The 19,457-nt window shown below is 38.1% G+C and overlaps 1 protein-coding gene across 2 annotated transcripts in view; it reads right to left on the reverse strand.

Annotated features, from left to right (window-relative positions):
* TCF7 (transcription factor 7) overlaps positions 1-19,457 on the reverse strand; it is a 364,588-nt gene that overhangs the window by 51,257 nt on the left and 293,874 nt on the right. For both annotated transcript variants that reach the window (XM_053717219.1, XM_053717218.1), the window contains 4 exons: positions 16,838-16,948; positions 15,314-15,476; positions 13,087-13,194; positions 499-547 (listed from right to left, as the gene is read on the reverse strand). In XM_053717219.1, coding sequence (XP_053573194.1) covers positions 499-547; positions 13,087-13,194; positions 15,314-15,476; positions 16,838-16,948 — 431 coding nt within the window. The remainder of the gene's footprint in view (positions 1-498; positions 548-13,086; positions 13,195-15,313; positions 15,477-16,837; positions 16,949-19,457) is intronic.

Raw genomic sequence — 19,457 nt, forward strand, 5'->3', positions numbered from 1 at the left:
TTTCCACCTGCTGGATAGGGCAATTTACACTTAGCAAAATATTCTTACTTGCTTCTAGATAATTAAAAACATTGAAACTATATTTTACACAAGAGGTCCCATTATAATGGTTTGTCTCTTGCTGGGCCTGTTAACAAATTTTATAAACATTATTATCCAAAACAAATAAAGCTACACTTCCATATAATGAAACTTCCAATGTGCATCTCTAGCAACATAAGTAATATAAAAGCTACTTCCCAGGAACAAATATGTTTGCTTAACATACTGAGGACAAGAATTCATTTACACAAGAGGTGCCGTGTGTTGCAAATTAGGAGAGGTGGAGGAGTGGATATGGCCATATAACAAGTTGTTGAGGGGCACGCTGTGGCCTTCATGCCTTGGGTCAGAGAGTCCAGGAAAAACAAATTACTTGTAGCTGAATTCTGCTTGTTTTTTTTTATCTTGACACTAAAGTTAAATTTTTGCATCCAAACATTTGGTCAGAAACCTTACCTGGACTGGAATCCTGGTGTTTGTCCCTGCTTCGTCTTTTCTTTTTCCCCTGTAAATAATTGGGGTAATATTTAGAATGTTCATTTAAAAGACATGGAAATCCAAATTAAAACTTCATGGTTCAGAGAATGCACTTTTAAAAGACTTTTTCAAATGATCTCTCTCATCAGATTTATTTCATTCCTTTGAAATCCTTTATTGAAATGCATACCTAGGTAAGTTCACAAGCAGCAATGCACTATTGGGAGCTAGCTGGTGAATGGTGGCTACTCACATATGCCTTTTGTCATTGGCTCACCAGATGTGTTCAGCTATGTCCCAGTAGTGCATTGCTGCTCTGGAGTTGACTTTGTGTGTTTAACACTTTAGCGGGGGGAGGGTAAACATATTGCATAATTGCTTGCATTTAAATATAACAACATGCTTTAAATAAATACATAAAACACTGAAGTCAAAATTACACTTTCATGATTCAGATAGAGAATGCTATTTTTTTTTTCTTTTCTTTTTTAAATTTTTTTATTGAGGTTTAACATGAAATGAAACATACAACATTTTTTCCAAGCATCCACAGTGACACAAAATATATAATCATACCTGTTACTTCACAGATAAACTTAAACATGCAGGAAATAAACCTCACATTTTCTATTTTTAAGAGATGAAAAAATGACAATGTCCTCTTCAATCCTTAGAGGCCACTCTTGGGTCTTAATAAACTAGTTCAGTTTAGAGGAGCAAAATGAATATATTAAAATAGAGTTACATAGAAATATACTATATATAATGCTATGGTTTAAACCAATAAAGGGTGCTTATAGATAGTGTTTAAATCACCATTTTAGGAGCGTAATATACTACCACTATCATTCCACTAGAAATGGCTCAGAAAAGACATGACTAGAGTATTTGTATTTTCTGGATCTTACAGGTGCATATATTAACACTAAAAGAGCTTATAGTATAGATAAGATATGTATAGCTATTATTAAAAGCTTGGTAAGTCTAAATTGTTGTCGGGCATAAATGATCCAGGTTACTATAGTATGAACATGTTAAATATTAAGATCATTAAGAGCAACCAACATCTCAGAAAGGCCGGTTTGCCCTTTGTTTATCTGTTAAAAGAGAAAAAACAGGCTCTAAGATTAATATATTTAAATAGACAGAACATGAAGTAGCTCACAGTGCACCAGATATTGATGTGGTGAGATTAAAAGTACAACAGCATATAAAGAGGTAACCAATACAAGGATATCTTTTAGCAAGATAAAATAATAACATGAGAATTGGAACAGGGCCCTTGGGATGGGGCCAGATCCCAACATTATTTAGGCAAATAAAAAAAATAAAAAGTATATATTTTTCAAGTACCTATACCCTTTGCTGGAAATATATCATAGTTGAATGTTGTAGATCTTTATCTAAATGGTCTTCCTCTTTCTAAGAAAATAATCACTTAGTCTCTTTCAATATTGCAACAGGTCACAAGATAGAAAAATAAAACTGTGGGAGTTAGGAATATTAATAAGTGTATATAACTGTGGTATGTAACGAGATAACCGCAGATTTAGTCCCTGGGTATTAAAAAGACACTGAACCCAAAATTTTTCTATCATGAATCAGATAGAGCATGCAATTTTAAGCAACTTTCTAATTTACCTATTATCAAATTCTTTTCATTCTCTTGGTATCTTTATTTGAAATGCAAGAATGTTAGTTTAGTTTAGATGCCGGCCCATTTTTGGTGAACACACTGTGTTGTTCTTGCTGATTGGTGGGTACATTCACCTACCAATAAACAAGTGCTTTCCATGGTTCTGAACCAAAAAAATAGCCGAGATGCCTTCTTTTTCAAATAAAGAACGCAAGAGAACGAAGAAAAAATGATATTAGGATTAAATTAGAAAGTTGTTTAAAATTGCATGCTCTATCTGACTCACGAAAGAAAAAAATTGGGTTCAGTGTCCCTTTAAGTAAATAACCAGGGAACTGTATAGTGATGGGGGGTAGAGAGTACAAAACCATCTGGGTAAAAGTCTAGAAACTATTTTATATATAATTAACTTAAGCATATCTATATATAAGGAACACAACGGTTGCTACATCATTTGGAAGCTTTGTCTATGCAGACTTATGTCCATAGATGAAATGCATTGTAAAGGGGCACCTCTTTCCCCTGCTTAAACTATATACATTTATAAAGCATATAGGGAGGCACAAATGTAGCATCTTATCCCTTTGGAGATACAGGATCATTTCCAGATAAGCAGGTTTATGTAGGATAAAATAATAAAAATATCCCACTGAAAGAAGCAGGATTTAAATAACTGTCACCCAACACAATAGTATACTAAACCATAATTAAAGTTCAATTTAAATAATATGAGAGGGTGTCAGCTGAATACAACCTACAATACAATATGGTATATGTATATTAGCAATATGAGGGTATATCATGTATGGCACTGTAAAATCAGCCAACTAGGAGCATACTAGGAGAATTCTGCAGGGCCTCCATTAGACGCAGCGAAAACTCTACCGGGGTTAATATAACCCTCTATAAGTATGTGAATTAAGCCTCTCATGTCTTAATATGGTTATGCAGCTATCTTTATTATTACAAGTTCTGTTCTATATGGTGTGAAAATTAGAATGGAGATGCCTCTCAAGGGTGGTGTAATATATCCAACACTAACCTTGTAATATAGCCATAAGTGCCCATTGTGATAAAATCCCTAATATGCGATAGATGATGGCCGCGCTAGAACCTGTACAGAACAGTCATATCTATTAACTTAGAGAGTTACAGCATATGAAAAAAAATATCCTGTTATCATATAAATTAAAGAAAACGATCTCTGGGGGAAACTTATGATCTGTGTCTATAAACAGAGAAGATTACACGTACGTATTAAAGGTAGTGTAATAACTATTGTTCAGCATACTGGCTTTAAGTTCACAAACATAATGAAAAGGGAAGTTCTCAATATAAATAAAATCTATATGACAATATCAATGCTGTCTTGGGATTTCCAATAATTAAGTCACACAGAAGGATCTTCTGATATTTGAGACAGAGAGTTAGATTGAAACGAGAGAGTCACTAGATCCGTATAGCAGCTACCTGTAAATGTCGGTGTGTTCTCTCAAATTCACCCAACTCCAATTCTCTCAGCTCTTAATGGGTGGGAGGACACAGAAACTCGAGCAGGTAATTTACCTGTAGGCAAATATAATTTTGCAGGCATAAAAAAAGGACATCCCCGATCTCAATATAGCTGACAGTTAGTGGTTCTGACCCAGTGGCAAGACCGAGGGAAAGCTTGAAGTATAGGCTGCTCTTAATCCCCACTTCACATGAAAACAACAAAATCTGATTGTCATGAGGTATTGTAAATGCTGGACTTGCCTGAGGGTTGCATTCCCCACTGACATCCTCCAGAGAAATGTCATGCAGCTCCGGAAGCACGGCAGTAGCCTGCCGGACAGACAGACAAGCACTGACCGCTTGTGCTGGGGCTAATGGAGATACGTAAGCCAAAAAGGCCCCAGTCACCACACCTTCGGAAGGTGCTTCACTTATCTCAGCCAGGTGAAATGTTTGTGCTACACTTAGCACCTCGATCTCTCGAGAGGAAGCTTGTATATTCACAATCCTATGTAGGTCCCGTGCTAGATCCTCAAAGTGTCTCCGGAGGGGTTGCTGTACCTCCTGTTCCCAGAATGGGACAGAAACCATGCTTGATTCTGGATAAAGTTGCCAATAAAGTCCCTTTAATCTGGTAGTCAGTTATCTTTCTGACATGGCTAGTTTAGAAAAAATGCTGCCCCGTTTGATTTTTAGAAGGCTGCAATTTTCATGATGTGCCTCGTGTTAGTGCCTACAGTTTAGGCCTCTGGGCTTTTGCGCTCTTCGTGGGTAGTTGTTTTTGCCCAAATAGATAAAAGATTAAAGGGTAGACATTCTAGGAGCTAAAACCTGTGTTTTGATGCCATTTGGTTCACATATGTATATAGATTTTGTGATTGGCTGATGGCTGTCACATGATGCAGGGGGAAGGAAAATGAAGCTAAAATTAGTAGTTTTTTCCCCCTGAAAAATGTCAAATTCAGTGCTTTTGCATTGTCTTTTTATTATGCATTTGTTGATTTGCAATTCTACAGTATTTAATGGTCCTTTTACAGTGTTTCTCAACTCCAGTCCTAAAGTACCCCTAACAGGCCAGATTTTCATCATATCTTAACTAGAGCACAGGTGGAATAATCAGCTAATCAGTAATTATGGTTACTAAGCTGCTATCACCCATTAGCTGATTATTCCACCTGTGCTCTAGTTAAAGGGACATTCCAGCCAAAATAGTTATGGACATGGATACATTTCACTTTTAAATAGAAACATTTTTGCAGTATACATGTACAGTATTAGCAAAAATGCTCATAATAAAAGCTATAGCTGTTTCAAGAGAGTATTTTAGTATGCGTTGTGCACCAGCATTTAAAACACAGCACTTGATCGGAGAGCCTAAGGTGCGTATATCATCTGGTAATGACTCAATGTGTTAATTGCTTAAATGATACAAGCCCCCACTGCTGCTCTGAGCAGCTGCGGTATTTCAAATGCTGGTGCACTGAGAATATCTAGCTATGCCTCACATGCCCATTCAAAGAAAAATGTTAACACTAAAACAGTTATAACCTTTAACCCCTTAATGACCAAGGACGTGCCAGGTACGTCCTCCAAAAAACGGCCCTTAACGACCACGGATGTACCTGGAACGTCCTTGGTCAAAATGAGCACTGGAAGCTATAGCGATCCGTTCAGTAACCGGGTACTGGCTGTACCTAAGGTGGCAGCAAATAGGTAGAGGGGGAAGGTTAGAGAGCTGTTTGTGGGGGGGGGGGGGGGGACTCACATTGAAGAAAATATATATATATATATATTTTTTTTAATAGAAGCCTTTTATTTCCATCCTGGCAGATCTTCTGCCAGTACTTAAGATAGGGGTGACCATTGGTGGGTGGGGAGGGAAGAGAGCTGTTTGAGAGGGATCAGGGGTAAGATGTGTCAGGTGGGAGGGAAATCTATACACTAAAGCTAAAATTAACACTACAGGCTACCTAATTAACCCCTTCACTGCTGGGCAAAATACAAGTGTGGTGCACAGCTGCAATTAGCAGCCTTCTAATTATCAAAAAGCAATCACAAAGCCATATGTCTGCTTTTTCTGAACAAAGGGGATCCCAGAGAAGCATTTACAACCATTTATGCCATCATTGCACAAGCTGTTTGTAAATAATTTCAGTGAGAAACCTAAAATTTGTGAAAAAGAGAACAATTTTTTTTTATATGATCGCATTTTCCGGTGAAATGGTGGCATGAAATATACCAAAATGGGCCTAGATCAATACTTTGGGTTGTCTACTAAATATATATATATATATATATATATATATATATATATATATATATATATATATATATATATATATATATATATATATATATATAGTTTTGATAGGTAAATATAAAAAAGGCTCTATATTTCTAAACTCAGGACAAAATTAAGAAACTATTTAGCATGGGTGTTTTTTGGTGGTTGTAGATGTGTAACAGATTTTGGGGGTCAAAGTTAGAAAAGGTGTGTTTTTTTTTCAATTTTTTTTTATAGTAAATTATAAGATATGATGAAAAGGACCAGAATGTCCCTTTAAGGTATCATGAAATTTTGGCCTGTTAGAGGTACTTGAGGACTAGAGTTAAAGGGACACTGTACCCAAAAATGTTATTCTGTGATTCATATTGAGCATGAAATTTCAATCAAATTTGAAATTTACTCCTATGATCAAATTTTCTTCATTCTCTTGGTATCTTTATTTGAAATGCAAGAATGTAAGTTTAGATGCCGTCCCATTTTTCTTGAACAACCTGGGTTGTCCTTGCTGATTGGTGGATAAATTCATCCACCAATAAAAAAGTGCTGTCCAGAGTACTAAAACACAAATAACGGTTAGAAGCCTTCATTTTCTAAAAAAGATAGCAAGAGAACGAAGATAAATTGATAATAGGAGTAAATTAGAAAGTGGATTAAAATTGCATGTTCTTTCAGAATTACAAATGAACAAATTCGGGTTCAGTGTCCCTTTAAGAAACACTGAACACATTCATTTTAACACCAGTTTATGGAAGTAGGCTGCCCCTTGTTGACTATGACCCATTTCAGACACTAAGATTTAGTAATGGAGCCACTGGCGGTCTGCCTTAGAGAAAGAATTCAGGGGATAAAGATAGGTCAATATGAACTTAAAGTGTCGCTATACGCTGATGACCTTTTATTATTTGAGATTCAGATAAAAATATTCCGATAATACTTGATATAATAACAAAATATAGCTCTTTTTATGGATATATCAAGAGCCCATTATAACGGGTGAAACACTTTGAAGTAAAGCTGTTTTTCTCCTGTTAAAGAACTTAACAACTAACTAGGTACCTAGTCTAACCCGCGCATGATACACGCTAAGTGCGGGTCTCTCTACTTTGGAACAAAGTCCACAACTGCCGGGATCCTGTCAACACCTCTCACGCTAAGAGCCGCAAGCAGTGGTAACTGTTATAGTGAGACGCCGACCTGACAGATCAGCGAGCTGGTAAGACCGAAAGTCTAAATATATATACACAGGCTGCTTCGTTTGTCCAGTGGGGTGAACGCCGTCATTCCGACTTCCCTTAAAGGTGAGCAGTGATATACAACGTTGCCGTCCTGTCACTAAGGGGGTCCGGCGGATTGTATGATATCTGCACCAAGACTGTCTTACTCACTTAAAGCAACAAAGTTTAAGAGAAGATGATATTTGCTACTTATTTGCTTTCTCACATTATCAGGACGTTACTTAATAAATGTGTTTGGTTACCTCAAGCTTATTAGCGCCCTCTCTTTATTTGTTCTGTTGCTCTGTTCTTTGTGACCATTTTAGGGAGGTGGTCTGGGAGTGGCCTGTGGTAACCTTCAGGTCTTAGCGCTTTATTTTTTCTTGCCTAGAGACCACAAGTAGACTCACCGAGCCAACACTCCTCAAGGAGAACCATCGCCCAGCAGTCAGTCCCCATACTAGTAAAGTACCAAAATCCCCCAAAAAGGATAGGACAAGGGTAAATCAAGGGATGACCAAAATGTACAGCAAAATCCATCAAGGAAAAAAAAAACCCTCAGAGGACAAGTCCACAGAGACCCAAATGGATCCCGAGAACAAGGGGAGATGACACCAAACCCACGAGGAGCAACCAGGCAAACTCACGAGGAGCAACCAAGCATCAGCAGGAGAAGAAACATCTCCCAAACATTGTGCAACAGCACCGAAAAAGACAGCTGAAGACAAAGTCCTCAAAACATCAGAACTCAGAGACCGAACAAACAGAAAATTACAAGCAGCAAACTCAAAAAGAAAACATCTGAGACCAGTAACACGCTGCCATCCATAGGAAGACACAGAGAAAACACTATCCGTAAGGAAGAAGCGGCCCAAGACAGAGATTGCCCAACCTCCAAGAAGAGGACACTCTCCAGGCAATCTAGGCCGCCAAGCCTACTTACAGATCTTAAAGGGGGAGAGACACAGAACCTCTAAAAAAAAGAAGGTCCACTGTCACCCCCAAGACCTGAAGATGAACAACAGATCTCAGATCCTACACCTAGCCAGACCAGCCCAAGCAACGGCAGATCTGAAGTAAGGGAACTGAAAAGGAACCCCAAGACCAGCCCCCAAAAGGGCGGTAGAATGGACACAGCCACCTCAATCTAAAGACAAACAATCAGGCGTTAGACCCAAGGAGATCTAGCAAGGCCACCCGACTAAGTCTCAATGCAGAGCCAGCAGATCCCCACATGGAAAGGAACAACTCAAAGAGCAGACCAATCCCTGAACCAGATAAACATCTGTTCCAACCTCCCGAACACAGGAGAGGCCCCAAAAAAGGGAACCACACCTCCGTAATGAGGACAAAGAGCCCCCTGAAGAGGAGAGAGTCGATAAGCACCTGCCATAAGACAGGAAGTCGTAGGAAGAACCTAGAGGACACAAGGCCACAAACACGGAAGAACCCCTTAAAACACCATTGTGCCGGCACAAGATAAGGCCCAAGGAGCCCCGTCTCTCAATCTGGCCAAGTTGCAAAACAGAACAGCCAGAACAAGGGAGAAGCCCAAGTACCCTGGAAACTGGAACCCCCAGGCCAGTCCTAGGATCATAAGGTCCGGTAACATCCCACAGCGGGATCCAGAAAGAGAAAACGCAATGTAAAACCCTTGACAAACGGACGATCAAGGCAAGAATCCTGAGCCCCACAAATGTTTATATTAAACAATCTTCCAGGCACATAAATTTCCCATCTGATATAAAAAAAAGACTTCCCAGGGAAAAATCCAGAATAAACTGGATAACAAGAGCAAGAAGCCCTTGCAAGTCCCGACCTAAAGGAAAGAGACCACCCCTTGCAGGATCCAGGGCCATAAAAGGACACTAGAGCTAACAGGCGTCCAAGCATCATTAACATGATTGTGCTTGAAAATAGGGGCTAACCCCTCTAAGGGACACAAGGCGCTGCTCATTTTATCAACCTCGAAAAGAGGAAAGGCTGAGTAGACCTCAAAGGTGATTGAACTAGCAACCCTCGGTTTGCTACAGTACAGAGCATTAGAATGCTGAGCTAGCTATTCAGCTAGCCCCGAGCTCAAGACACAAGGGGAACAGAGAGGACAAGTCACCCGAACAGAGCAACATCAACCCTCCACATCACCTCAGATTCAAAGTCAGGGGACAGTAAAACATGGGTTTGGATGCCACCTGGATGGCAATACCTGTACCATATGAGTGGAAAACCACTAGGACCTCTTCTATCCCAAGGAGGAGATGCAGAGCATTCCCAAGACCGGGGAAGGACTCCTAACCGTAGGCCAAAAAGACCTCACTGTCTAAAGTCCCTAAAAAGGAACAACCAACTCCCGAAGGGAATCCAAGTCCCCCGAAGGTGACCCATCCACAAGGAGAAACTGACAATCTAAGAAGTCTCAATGAAGAACAGAACCACTAAAGGAACAAGTTCAAAAAGGACAATTTCCTAAAGCAACACCGACCGACCGGCCGAAAAGAGGCGCTAAATCCTCTAATTTTCCCACCATGTGGGAAGTAATACTCTAGGTTCCAAGGGTATCGTAAGCAACAGAGAGTGACACAGCAAAATTCACTGACCCAGTCACCAGAGAAACGGCTATTTAGGACTGAAACAATCCCGAGAGCCACACAGACCCGTAAATCCTCTTGAGAATGCTTAGCTGAAACTTGTAAAACAAATAACAAGAAACATAATAATGTTAAGAGCACTCGGCACCCCAACCTGACCAGCAAGGTATATTAGGCGCCATGTGTCTGAATCAGCTGCGAGACAGAAGATCTGAACCCAAGCAGGACCAGCCTGCAACCAGGGTCATAACTGTCAAGCTGGCTAAATCTGCCCTCAGAGAGGGAGGAAGAAAAACAGACAAACATGGGACTAACATGTCCCGAAACAACTTCCGTAGAAGCAAACAGCGAGTATCGATCCCCGAGAAGTTCCAGCAGGAAACATAGTATGAAAAATAAAAATAAAATTTATCCTAACTGGAAAAATAAAATGAAAGGCAACCCAAGGGTTAACACCTAAGAAGAACAGAAAGATCTGCAGGACCAGCCTAAGAGAAACCCTGTTCTTCCAACAAAACTGGGAAGGATCTCGATAACAAGATTTAAAGGAGATTACTTCATCCCCCATGTCTAACGAGGTGAGCCATTCGAAGGAGGAGACTGATGAGTCCCGTAACCGAGAAGGGTAGGGTCCTCAAACAGCTCAAAAACGTGTATGAGTAGAACACGAAGCGAGCCAGTCTGTAACGAAAAGGCACAACACTCAGGAACAGTTACACCCGCAGGGAACTGCACATACCCTCCTGTGGCCGAGAGACCCGGGGCAACCGGGCACAAACACGATCGCAAACCTCTGGACCTTGTAGACATGCAACAGCCAAAAGTATGTAAAAGCGAAAATGTGCCACAACCTCCAGGGGGAACAATCCATAAAACATAACCTGGGTTACCCGCTTGTGTAGCAGTAGGGAGCGGTAGGGAACTCCACGAGCCCGAGGAACAAGGCGCTCTAGAACGGCCTAAAGAACATAACTGACTGACCTGAGTCAATGGGGCCAATTCACATTCTTCACAGGACGATAAATCTGAATCAGAAAGTTGACAAAACTCAACATCTGTATCCTCCATAACTAGATCAAAGATACCCAAAAATGGACTATATATAAAACAAGTTAAACGGCACCTGACACCCACAATGGCTGGGGCACTCACCACCTCCTATGGTACACCAGTGGACTATAATTTTCCGTCGCCACAGTCAGGAATGTGGAAATGGGAAACCAGAACGTAAACACGCTCGGTCACAATGTGAACCATACAGTCCAACAAAAGCGCGCCCAACCATAAGGTCACGTCACTTCGAAAGGCCGTTATGTTCTAAGCCACGAGCCCAGTTAACACTACACATAAGCAGGTTGAATCACATAAACACGATTAAATTCCCCCCACGCCTACTACATGGACTTGAGAGAAAGAAGCAGGCAGCGAAGCTAAGTTCGACAACGCTGATTGCTTGATGAGCTGTTAAAATGAGTCGGGATGGTTTCGCAGAAAGACTCTTCCTGCATTTCCGGACTCTAACTTTCATCCAAGCCCCCACTGAGAGACTGACAGGATTACTTAAAATTCCCGTCCCATGTCGAAGAGTACTACCCTCCATAAGAGACAAAAACAACTTCTGACACTTCTCTGCCAACCTCCTTGGACGAAAGGCAAAGAATGACTGGGGGATAAGGGAAGTGGGAGGAGTATTTAATCCTTTGGCTGGGGTGTCCTTGCCTCCTCCTGATGGCCAGGTTCTTATTTCCCAAAAGTAATGAATGCAGCTGTGGACTCTTTCCATTTATGAAGAAAACATATATATGAACCTACATTGTCACAACAGCTGCTTTTACCACAAAAATTTACCACACACAGGACACCTTACAAAGTCCAAGATTCTAAGCAAACCAAACATTCTCATGTGAGTCAGAATAGTGGTTGTATAAAACATAATGCTATAAAAAACTCTGAAGATTTCTGTAGCTGATTAAAATTTGAGAGATTACATGAAATACCAAGGCCACTAAACACAGCTGCACTTTTATTAAGCCAAAAACGTACTGAAAACAAGAATAGTAATAAGTAAATCAACACGCTGACTGCTGGTTAGCCCTATTCTGCCAAGTTCATATTATTGATAGAAAATGTGTGCCCACCAACACTGGACCCACACATAGAGAAATGTTGATAAGCAAATTAGCATATGAAGTGAAAAGTCAAGTAAAAAAATATGATGAGGAAGCCATGGTCATAATGTAAGTATGAAAAGCATTCTTTTGCAGTTGTTTTCTGATAAAGCCAATTAGGGATAGATATGTAGCAGAGTAAGCCTTGAGAAGTCAGCAGGGTGCATTTCAAGTACGAGAATTCTAAAAATCTCAAGGTTGTTTACTGTCCCTTTAAAGCAATGTTTCCCAAACCCAGTCCTCAGGACCCTTAACAGGGCAGATATTCATTATATCCTAAATAGAGCACAGGTGAAACAATCAGTTCAATAATCACTGGTTTGCCACTAACAACTGAACTGCAATTACGTTTTTTTTTATGTCTGATTTTAAAAAGGCCTTGACCTCTCGTATTAAAGGGATATGAAACCAAAAAATGTCTTTTGTGATTCAGACAGAGCATTTAAAAAAATGTAAGTTTACTTCTATGATCAAATTTGCTTTGTTCCCATGATATTCTTTGTTGAAGAGATACTTAGGTAGGTGTCTGGAGAACTACATGGCAGGAAATAGTGCTGCCATCTAGTACTCTTGCAAATGGAGAACAGTCTTGCAAAACTACTGCCATATAGAGCTCTAGAAATCCTACATACATCCCTGCTTTTCAATCAAATCTACCAAGAGAACAAAGAAAAATTGATAATAGGAGTAAATTAGAAAGTTGTTTAAAATCACAAGTTGTATCTGAATCATGAAAGAAAACATTTCGGTTTCATATCCCTTTAGTTTATCAGAGCATATGTTTATATATTACAAATGTATTTTGGTATTAATAGAAATATAAAGTACATAAATTCTCCAATCGGTCCTCTAGCTACAAAAAAAAAATCGCTGTACGCCTAAAGCACCTATTGGAGAACAGTTCAAAATATTAGCTCAAAAAGTTAGCTTTGAAGTGGGCGGCCAGAGCGCTGGGTTTTAGAATGGTACGTCTAGAATACAATGCAAGTTACAGCGCATCTTCATTAGACGTGACCAATTAAAGTCCATCTAAAATATCGTTTTAAACCTGTAAAGTTTACCATCACTTTAGGCAGCAGCAAAGCAAGCTAGGCTATAGCGTGTAGGGAGTTTTAGAAAGGGATAATCTTAAACTGGAGAAAGTAGGAGAAAGATTGTGGGGCAAGTGCCGCATACTTACATAATTGTCCCTTGCAGACCAGCCTGGGTACAGCTGCATATGAAGTTGCCTTTCTTTTCTGGCCAGTTCATAGTACTTTGATTGCTCTTCTCTAGACAGTGCATGCCACTAATTAACAAATAACAGGTGATCACAAATGAGTGGAAATTTCATGTAAGCTTATGAAATAACTAGTAACGACTACTTAATAACGACAAATGACTCGTGGCCATACCCAATATATAAATGTTCATATAAATGGAGGGCAATGCTTTCTCTATTCACTCTTTTAATATTAGAACATGAGCTCTAGCACCTCCTTCACCAGATTCCCTTAAACAGACATGAAAGTAAAAATGACACTTTCATGGTTCAGATAGCGCGTGCAATTATAAAAGACTTTTCTTGGTATCCTTTATTGAAAAGCCTATGTAGGCACAGGACCAGTAATGCACTACTGGGAGGGGGCGCTAGCTGGTGACTGCTGGCTACAGACATATGCCTCTTCCTATTGGATTACCAGATGTGTTCAGCTTGGTGCATCGTTGCACTGAGTTCACTTTAAAAGGAAAATGTACTGTTAAATTGGTTTGTCTTAATTATTTGTTATACCGGTTGCAGAGTATAAAACGTATGTGAATAAACTCCTTTAGATTGTTTTGTTTGTATATGAAATATCTGTTTTTGCTCTTTGAAACCACAATCCATTGCAATGGGCTGAGCTTGCAGGGAGAACAGACCCCATGATCGTATTACTCTCTATACACACAAAGGCTATTTGTCCATATACAGAAAGCCCAAAAATGAGAGAAAATTCAAAAATTAACATTTTAATACCTCTTTCTCTCACACCTCCCACTGGGGGGAGGTGTGATCTCTTCTGCTGCTTCTTGTTTACATATTTTTTGTAGCCATTACAGCAGTATTCAGATTTTCACTATATGTGATGGTTTCAACAGGAAAAACAGCTACTTTAAAGAACAAAATAAGTGTGAAGGAGTTTTTTTATAGCAGGTATAATGTATCATTAGGAACACATTAATGGGACAGTGAACACCTTGTAATTATAAACATTACCGTTGTGTTGCTATAGAATAACATATCAGCGAAACCTTAACATGTTTAAAGGGACAGTATACACTAATTTTCATATAACTGCATGTAATAGACACTTCTATAAAGAATAAGATGCACAGAAGCGGATATAAAAATCCAGTATAAAACTGTTTAAAAACTGACTTAGTAGCTCTCAGTTTAGCTCTGTTGAAAAGGTAGCTGGAAAGCCCACTGCAAGTGGTAAATAAGACACTCCCCCCTTCTTTTGCATATGAAAAGACCATTTACACAAACAGGAGCAAGCTGTAGTAGGTATCTGATGGTATTCTCATAAAACTTTGGGGCTTGGTTAGGAGTCTGAAAATCAGAGCAATGTTATGTCAAAATAAGCAAAACTTTACATGTTTAAAAAAATAAACTTTATGGGCTATATAAATAGATCATCTACAAAAGATTTATGCAAAGAAAAAATGAGTGTACAATGTCCATTTAAAGCAAATTAACATCCTTTTTACTGCAATTATTTTTCAATAGCCAAACTCCACCTATCATTTGCCTTTTTGGAGGAGTCTGCAGGTAACAGCCACAGTCATAAAGTTTGCAAAAACTGTATACTTTTTTACTGTTATCTGATAAAGCCAATTAGGGACATGTATGTAGCAGGGTTAGCCTTGATAAGTCAGAAGGGTGTTTTTCAAGTTCTAAGAATGAAAAATTTGCTCATTTTTCAGAGCTAAAATGACATGAAAAAGGGGCAAAATAAGTCATGAAAATATATTGCAAAGTTGTTTTAATATAAATATTTCAAGGTGTTTACTGACCCTTTAAAAAGGAGCATTTGTTACAGTGCACCATCCCTTTAATTATATGGTGAAATCCTTTGCAGTGGTTAAACAAAGTTATACACAAGCAACAGTTCCATAATATGCTTTTATGCCCCCTTTTTATTTGTACCCACAAAAATATATGGCACCTTAGAACAACCCCTGCAGGCAGATCGTATAGTAAACAAGCCTGTAAAGCTGACTATATGGTCTGATACAGCCCCTGGCATGGAGCAGGCAGGAAGCACATACACAGGCTGGCAAATCTGAGCTGCATTCGGTCACTTCAGATCAGCCTTGTCTGGTGCTTTTTGCTCTTTATATAAACACAGCATTTTGTGACTTCCTTCCTTGGTTAAAAAGCTCACCCTCCTTCCAAGGATCTGGTTGATAGCTGCGCTCTCTTTTAACGTGCACTCAGCAATGACTTTTGCTCTCATTTCTTTCATATACAACATAAAGGCATTCAGTGGCTTCTTGATTGTGGGCTTCTTAGGCTCTTTTTCTCTCTTTGGTTCACACTGAGGTTTCCTATCAGTTAACAAAGTAAAGAAAAAAAACAGCAACAAATGAATAAAGCTAGTTAAAGAAAACAAACAATTTAATGTGAGTTATATATACACAAACACAGTTATACATAAAGACACAGACATATATACACACATGCACATATATACACATACAGTTATACATAAAGACACAGACATATATACTCACACACTTATACATACACAGACATTTATATACACACATACACATATATACACACACTTATACATAAAGACACAGACATATGTATATACACACATGCACGTATATACACAAACACAGTTATACATAAAGACACAGACATATGTATATACACACATGCACACACACAGTTATACATAAAGACACAGACATATGTATATACACACATGCACATACAGTATATACACACACACTTATACATAAAGACACAGACATTTATATACACACGCCAACATATATACAAACACACATTTATACATAAAGACACAGACATATGTATACACACACACAAACACATTTATACATAAAGACACAGACGTATATACACACATATATACAAACATGCACACTTATACATAAAGACACAGACAAATATGTATATACATACACCGACATATATACACACACACATATACATATATATATATATATATATATATATATACACACATACACATGTTGATTGGAGTAGCTGTGTTAGTCCAGAGATTTAGATATCAAAATAACAAGAGCATTGCATTGAGCAATGATACTTTTTAATTGGACTAACTATACATTTATAAGATGACAAGCTTTTGGAAGAATGTCTTCCTTTTTCAAGTATTGCTTCAGACTTGTATAGTTAGTCCAATAAAAAAGTATCATTGCTCAATGCAATACTCTTGTTATTTTGACACACACGCAAATACATAAAGACACAGACACACATATATATGCACACGCACATATATACATACACAAGCATATACATACATAAATACACAGACACACACATACATACACCCCCACCCCAAAATCAGCAGCATTTTGTGTTGCCAGATAAGTAACTCAAAGTGTTCTCTGTCTTGTCTTAAACAGACATAAAACTGTACTGTAGCAAGTTATAATGAAACACCACAGTATACAAAGTAGTATAATGTAAACTTTAGTGTGTGTATATATAAAAATATTATAACAAAAAGAGTTTAGTCTTGTGCTTTCCCCAAATCCCCTGCACATTACCAGGGACATCTCTAAGGTTTGGGTGATCTCCTCACAGATTCTATAATGCTGTGTTCACCCAATCATGACTAAAATAGAAAATGGTGCACAGTAGTATATAACAGGTACAACATGCGTTGTGCTTCCCCTCTGGTACTTACATGCTCCTTTCATAACAATCCATGTCTTTGTTCCCTGAGTGAGGCACTATTGCTGGGTGAGGAATACCTGTTGTATGCATGCCCGAGCTGAGCATCAGAGGATGTGTAAACCTGAATAAAACAAGTCATGCATCAGTCTCATGTTCTAAAGGAGAGATTAATACAAAGGGAGAATAGAGTGCATCTCTCACTCAATGTACGCATAACATATTAATTGGCTTTATCTGCTATAATTCTATTACTTTCTCAATCATATTAGTCTAAATCAAAGTCTCACCCAGTAACAACAATAAAAAAAGAAAGCATTTTGAACTTCTCAGCTGATCATTTCTGAAACCATTTATTTAATATGTTAAAAAAAAACTAGGAGGTTCTGTTGCCATAAAGGGGTGATATTATGGTAATGCAAATGAGGGTCTTTAATGTTTAGAACGATCAGCAGATCTTGATAAAATTTAAAGGGACAGTTTACCCAAAAATGTTCTCCCCTTTAAATTGTTCCCAATGATCCATTTTACCGTTTAGAGTGTATTAAATTGTTCACAAGTAGTTCCTTTACCCCTATTTCAGCATTTGAAATAGCTGATTTAGGCTGTGGTACCCCACCTATATTGATAGTTTCTATACTGAAGTCTAGGCTATTGACAGGCTTATGTAAACACAGCCAGCAGAAAAAATTACACTCCCAGTAGGGGTGCAGGATAGTTAATCAATAAAATGATAGTTTTCCATTGTTCTCTCTAAGTACTGAGCTTTGGTTTACAGACAAATATAAGCTACAGAAGCAAGTGTGTGTACACAAAGTGATAACATAATGAGATCTGATATTACCTGCAAGCTCATCCCACTGTAATAGGCTGTGGTTTAAAAGCACAAAAGCAGCTAATTCATATACACAAATAAATCTGAAAATTCAATTTCTCATACATTATATATATATATATATATATACACAGTCGTTTCTGTTTCAAAGAAAATAGTACAGCTTGGCAATCAATACAGTAATTTCACCATTTTAATTAAATTAATTTTTGGCAAGTATTTTACCAGACTATGCTCTTTATAAAGTAAATATGCAAATGTATTGGTATGTTATTGTTCGTGACACTAGATGGCATAAGTTTAGTAATTAAATGTATTGTTTGTGTATCAATAGAAAAGCAACAGATTTTGTAGTAACACATGTTGCTTTCCCTCCAATTTGAAGTTTACTATATTAGTAACTATTCCACTTATCTAGCTTCAAGTAAGTGATGAGTTTGTGCAGAATCACATACACACAGATATGACAAATTATAGTACATACACAAATGTATTCACACTAGAAGTACTACATAACACATTCTCAGGTACGAACACCTTGCTTTGCACAAGGCGTAACAACAAAAACGTTCAACACGTAACAGATGATACACATAAAAAGGGAAAATAAGAAATGAAAATTGTTTTTGCTTTATATGTTATTTTGTAATTTTTACTCACAAATCCAAAGATGCAAACAAAAATTAAGATGCTAAAGGGATATAAAATTGTGAAAGTGTCTCTCAAGTCCAAGCGTAATTATCTAAATATTCCCACCTACAAGATCTCACTACTTTCTCGCAAGCTAAACCGTGGTGAGGTTGTGACAAAATCAGCAAAATACTAATAGAAAAACATATGAAAATAGAGGCAAATGCAAGATGCTATAAGCAGCCAAAATGTGATTTGTTTTTGATGCTGGCTTAGTGTGCCCCATGCTCACTGCTAACTTTGCTCTACCCAGCGAAGTTTCCCTTTCCAGTGAGCTCCATTACTTTTTAAAGGAGACATCTCGCCGCTAGCAAGAACTGCCCCCTTTTTAAGATATGTTTGTGTATCTGATCTGACTTCACACTTTGGCTTATAGTTAGAAAACATTTCTTTCTGTTTTGTATATAACTATCAATCTCCTCTATATAAAGAGCATAAAACAGCACATGCTAAACTCTTATGTTAAAGCTGGTTAAACTGATTTAATATGAACAGAAAGTTCATGTTTGTATACGTTAGGGTAGATTTAAAAGGGATACTAAACTCACATTTTATCTTTCATGATTCAGATAGAGCATGCAATTTTAAGCAACTCCTATTATACATTTTTCTAAATTCTCTTGCTATCTTTACTTGAAAAAGCATGAATCTAAACTTAGTAGCCGGCCCATTTTTGGTTCAGCACCTGGGTAGCACTTGCTGATTGGTGAATGTATGTATGTATGTATGTATGTATATATAAATATATATTTATAAGTGAAAAAAATGAATCCTCCCTCCAAGGTCAGCCACCTGGGTGCAAACAAGCTAAGAACAGTTCAGGAACAAAAGATGCATTATATATAATATATGAGCTACCATTCATATATATAAAACCTCAGGATTTAACTGGGATTAAAGTTTATCAAGATGCCGATAACTGACTAAATGTAAGATAACATAGTTAACTTCTCACCCCTTACAATCTGTCATCAGTTTTTGTGCTTGATTTTCAGGTTGTTTTAACCACATATTTGGAATGTTAGCGATTCGATTTCTACAACACACTTAAAAAGTTGCAGGCTTAGATATACTGAGTCATCATGTAGATTAACAAACCATAAATGTG

Source organism: Bombina bombina, chromosome 6, assembly GCF_027579735.1.
Source record: "Bombina bombina isolate aBomBom1 chromosome 6, aBomBom1.pri, whole genome shotgun sequence".
In the NCBI taxonomy this organism is placed as follows: domain Eukaryota; kingdom Metazoa; phylum Chordata; class Amphibia; order Anura; family Bombinatoridae; genus Bombina; species Bombina bombina.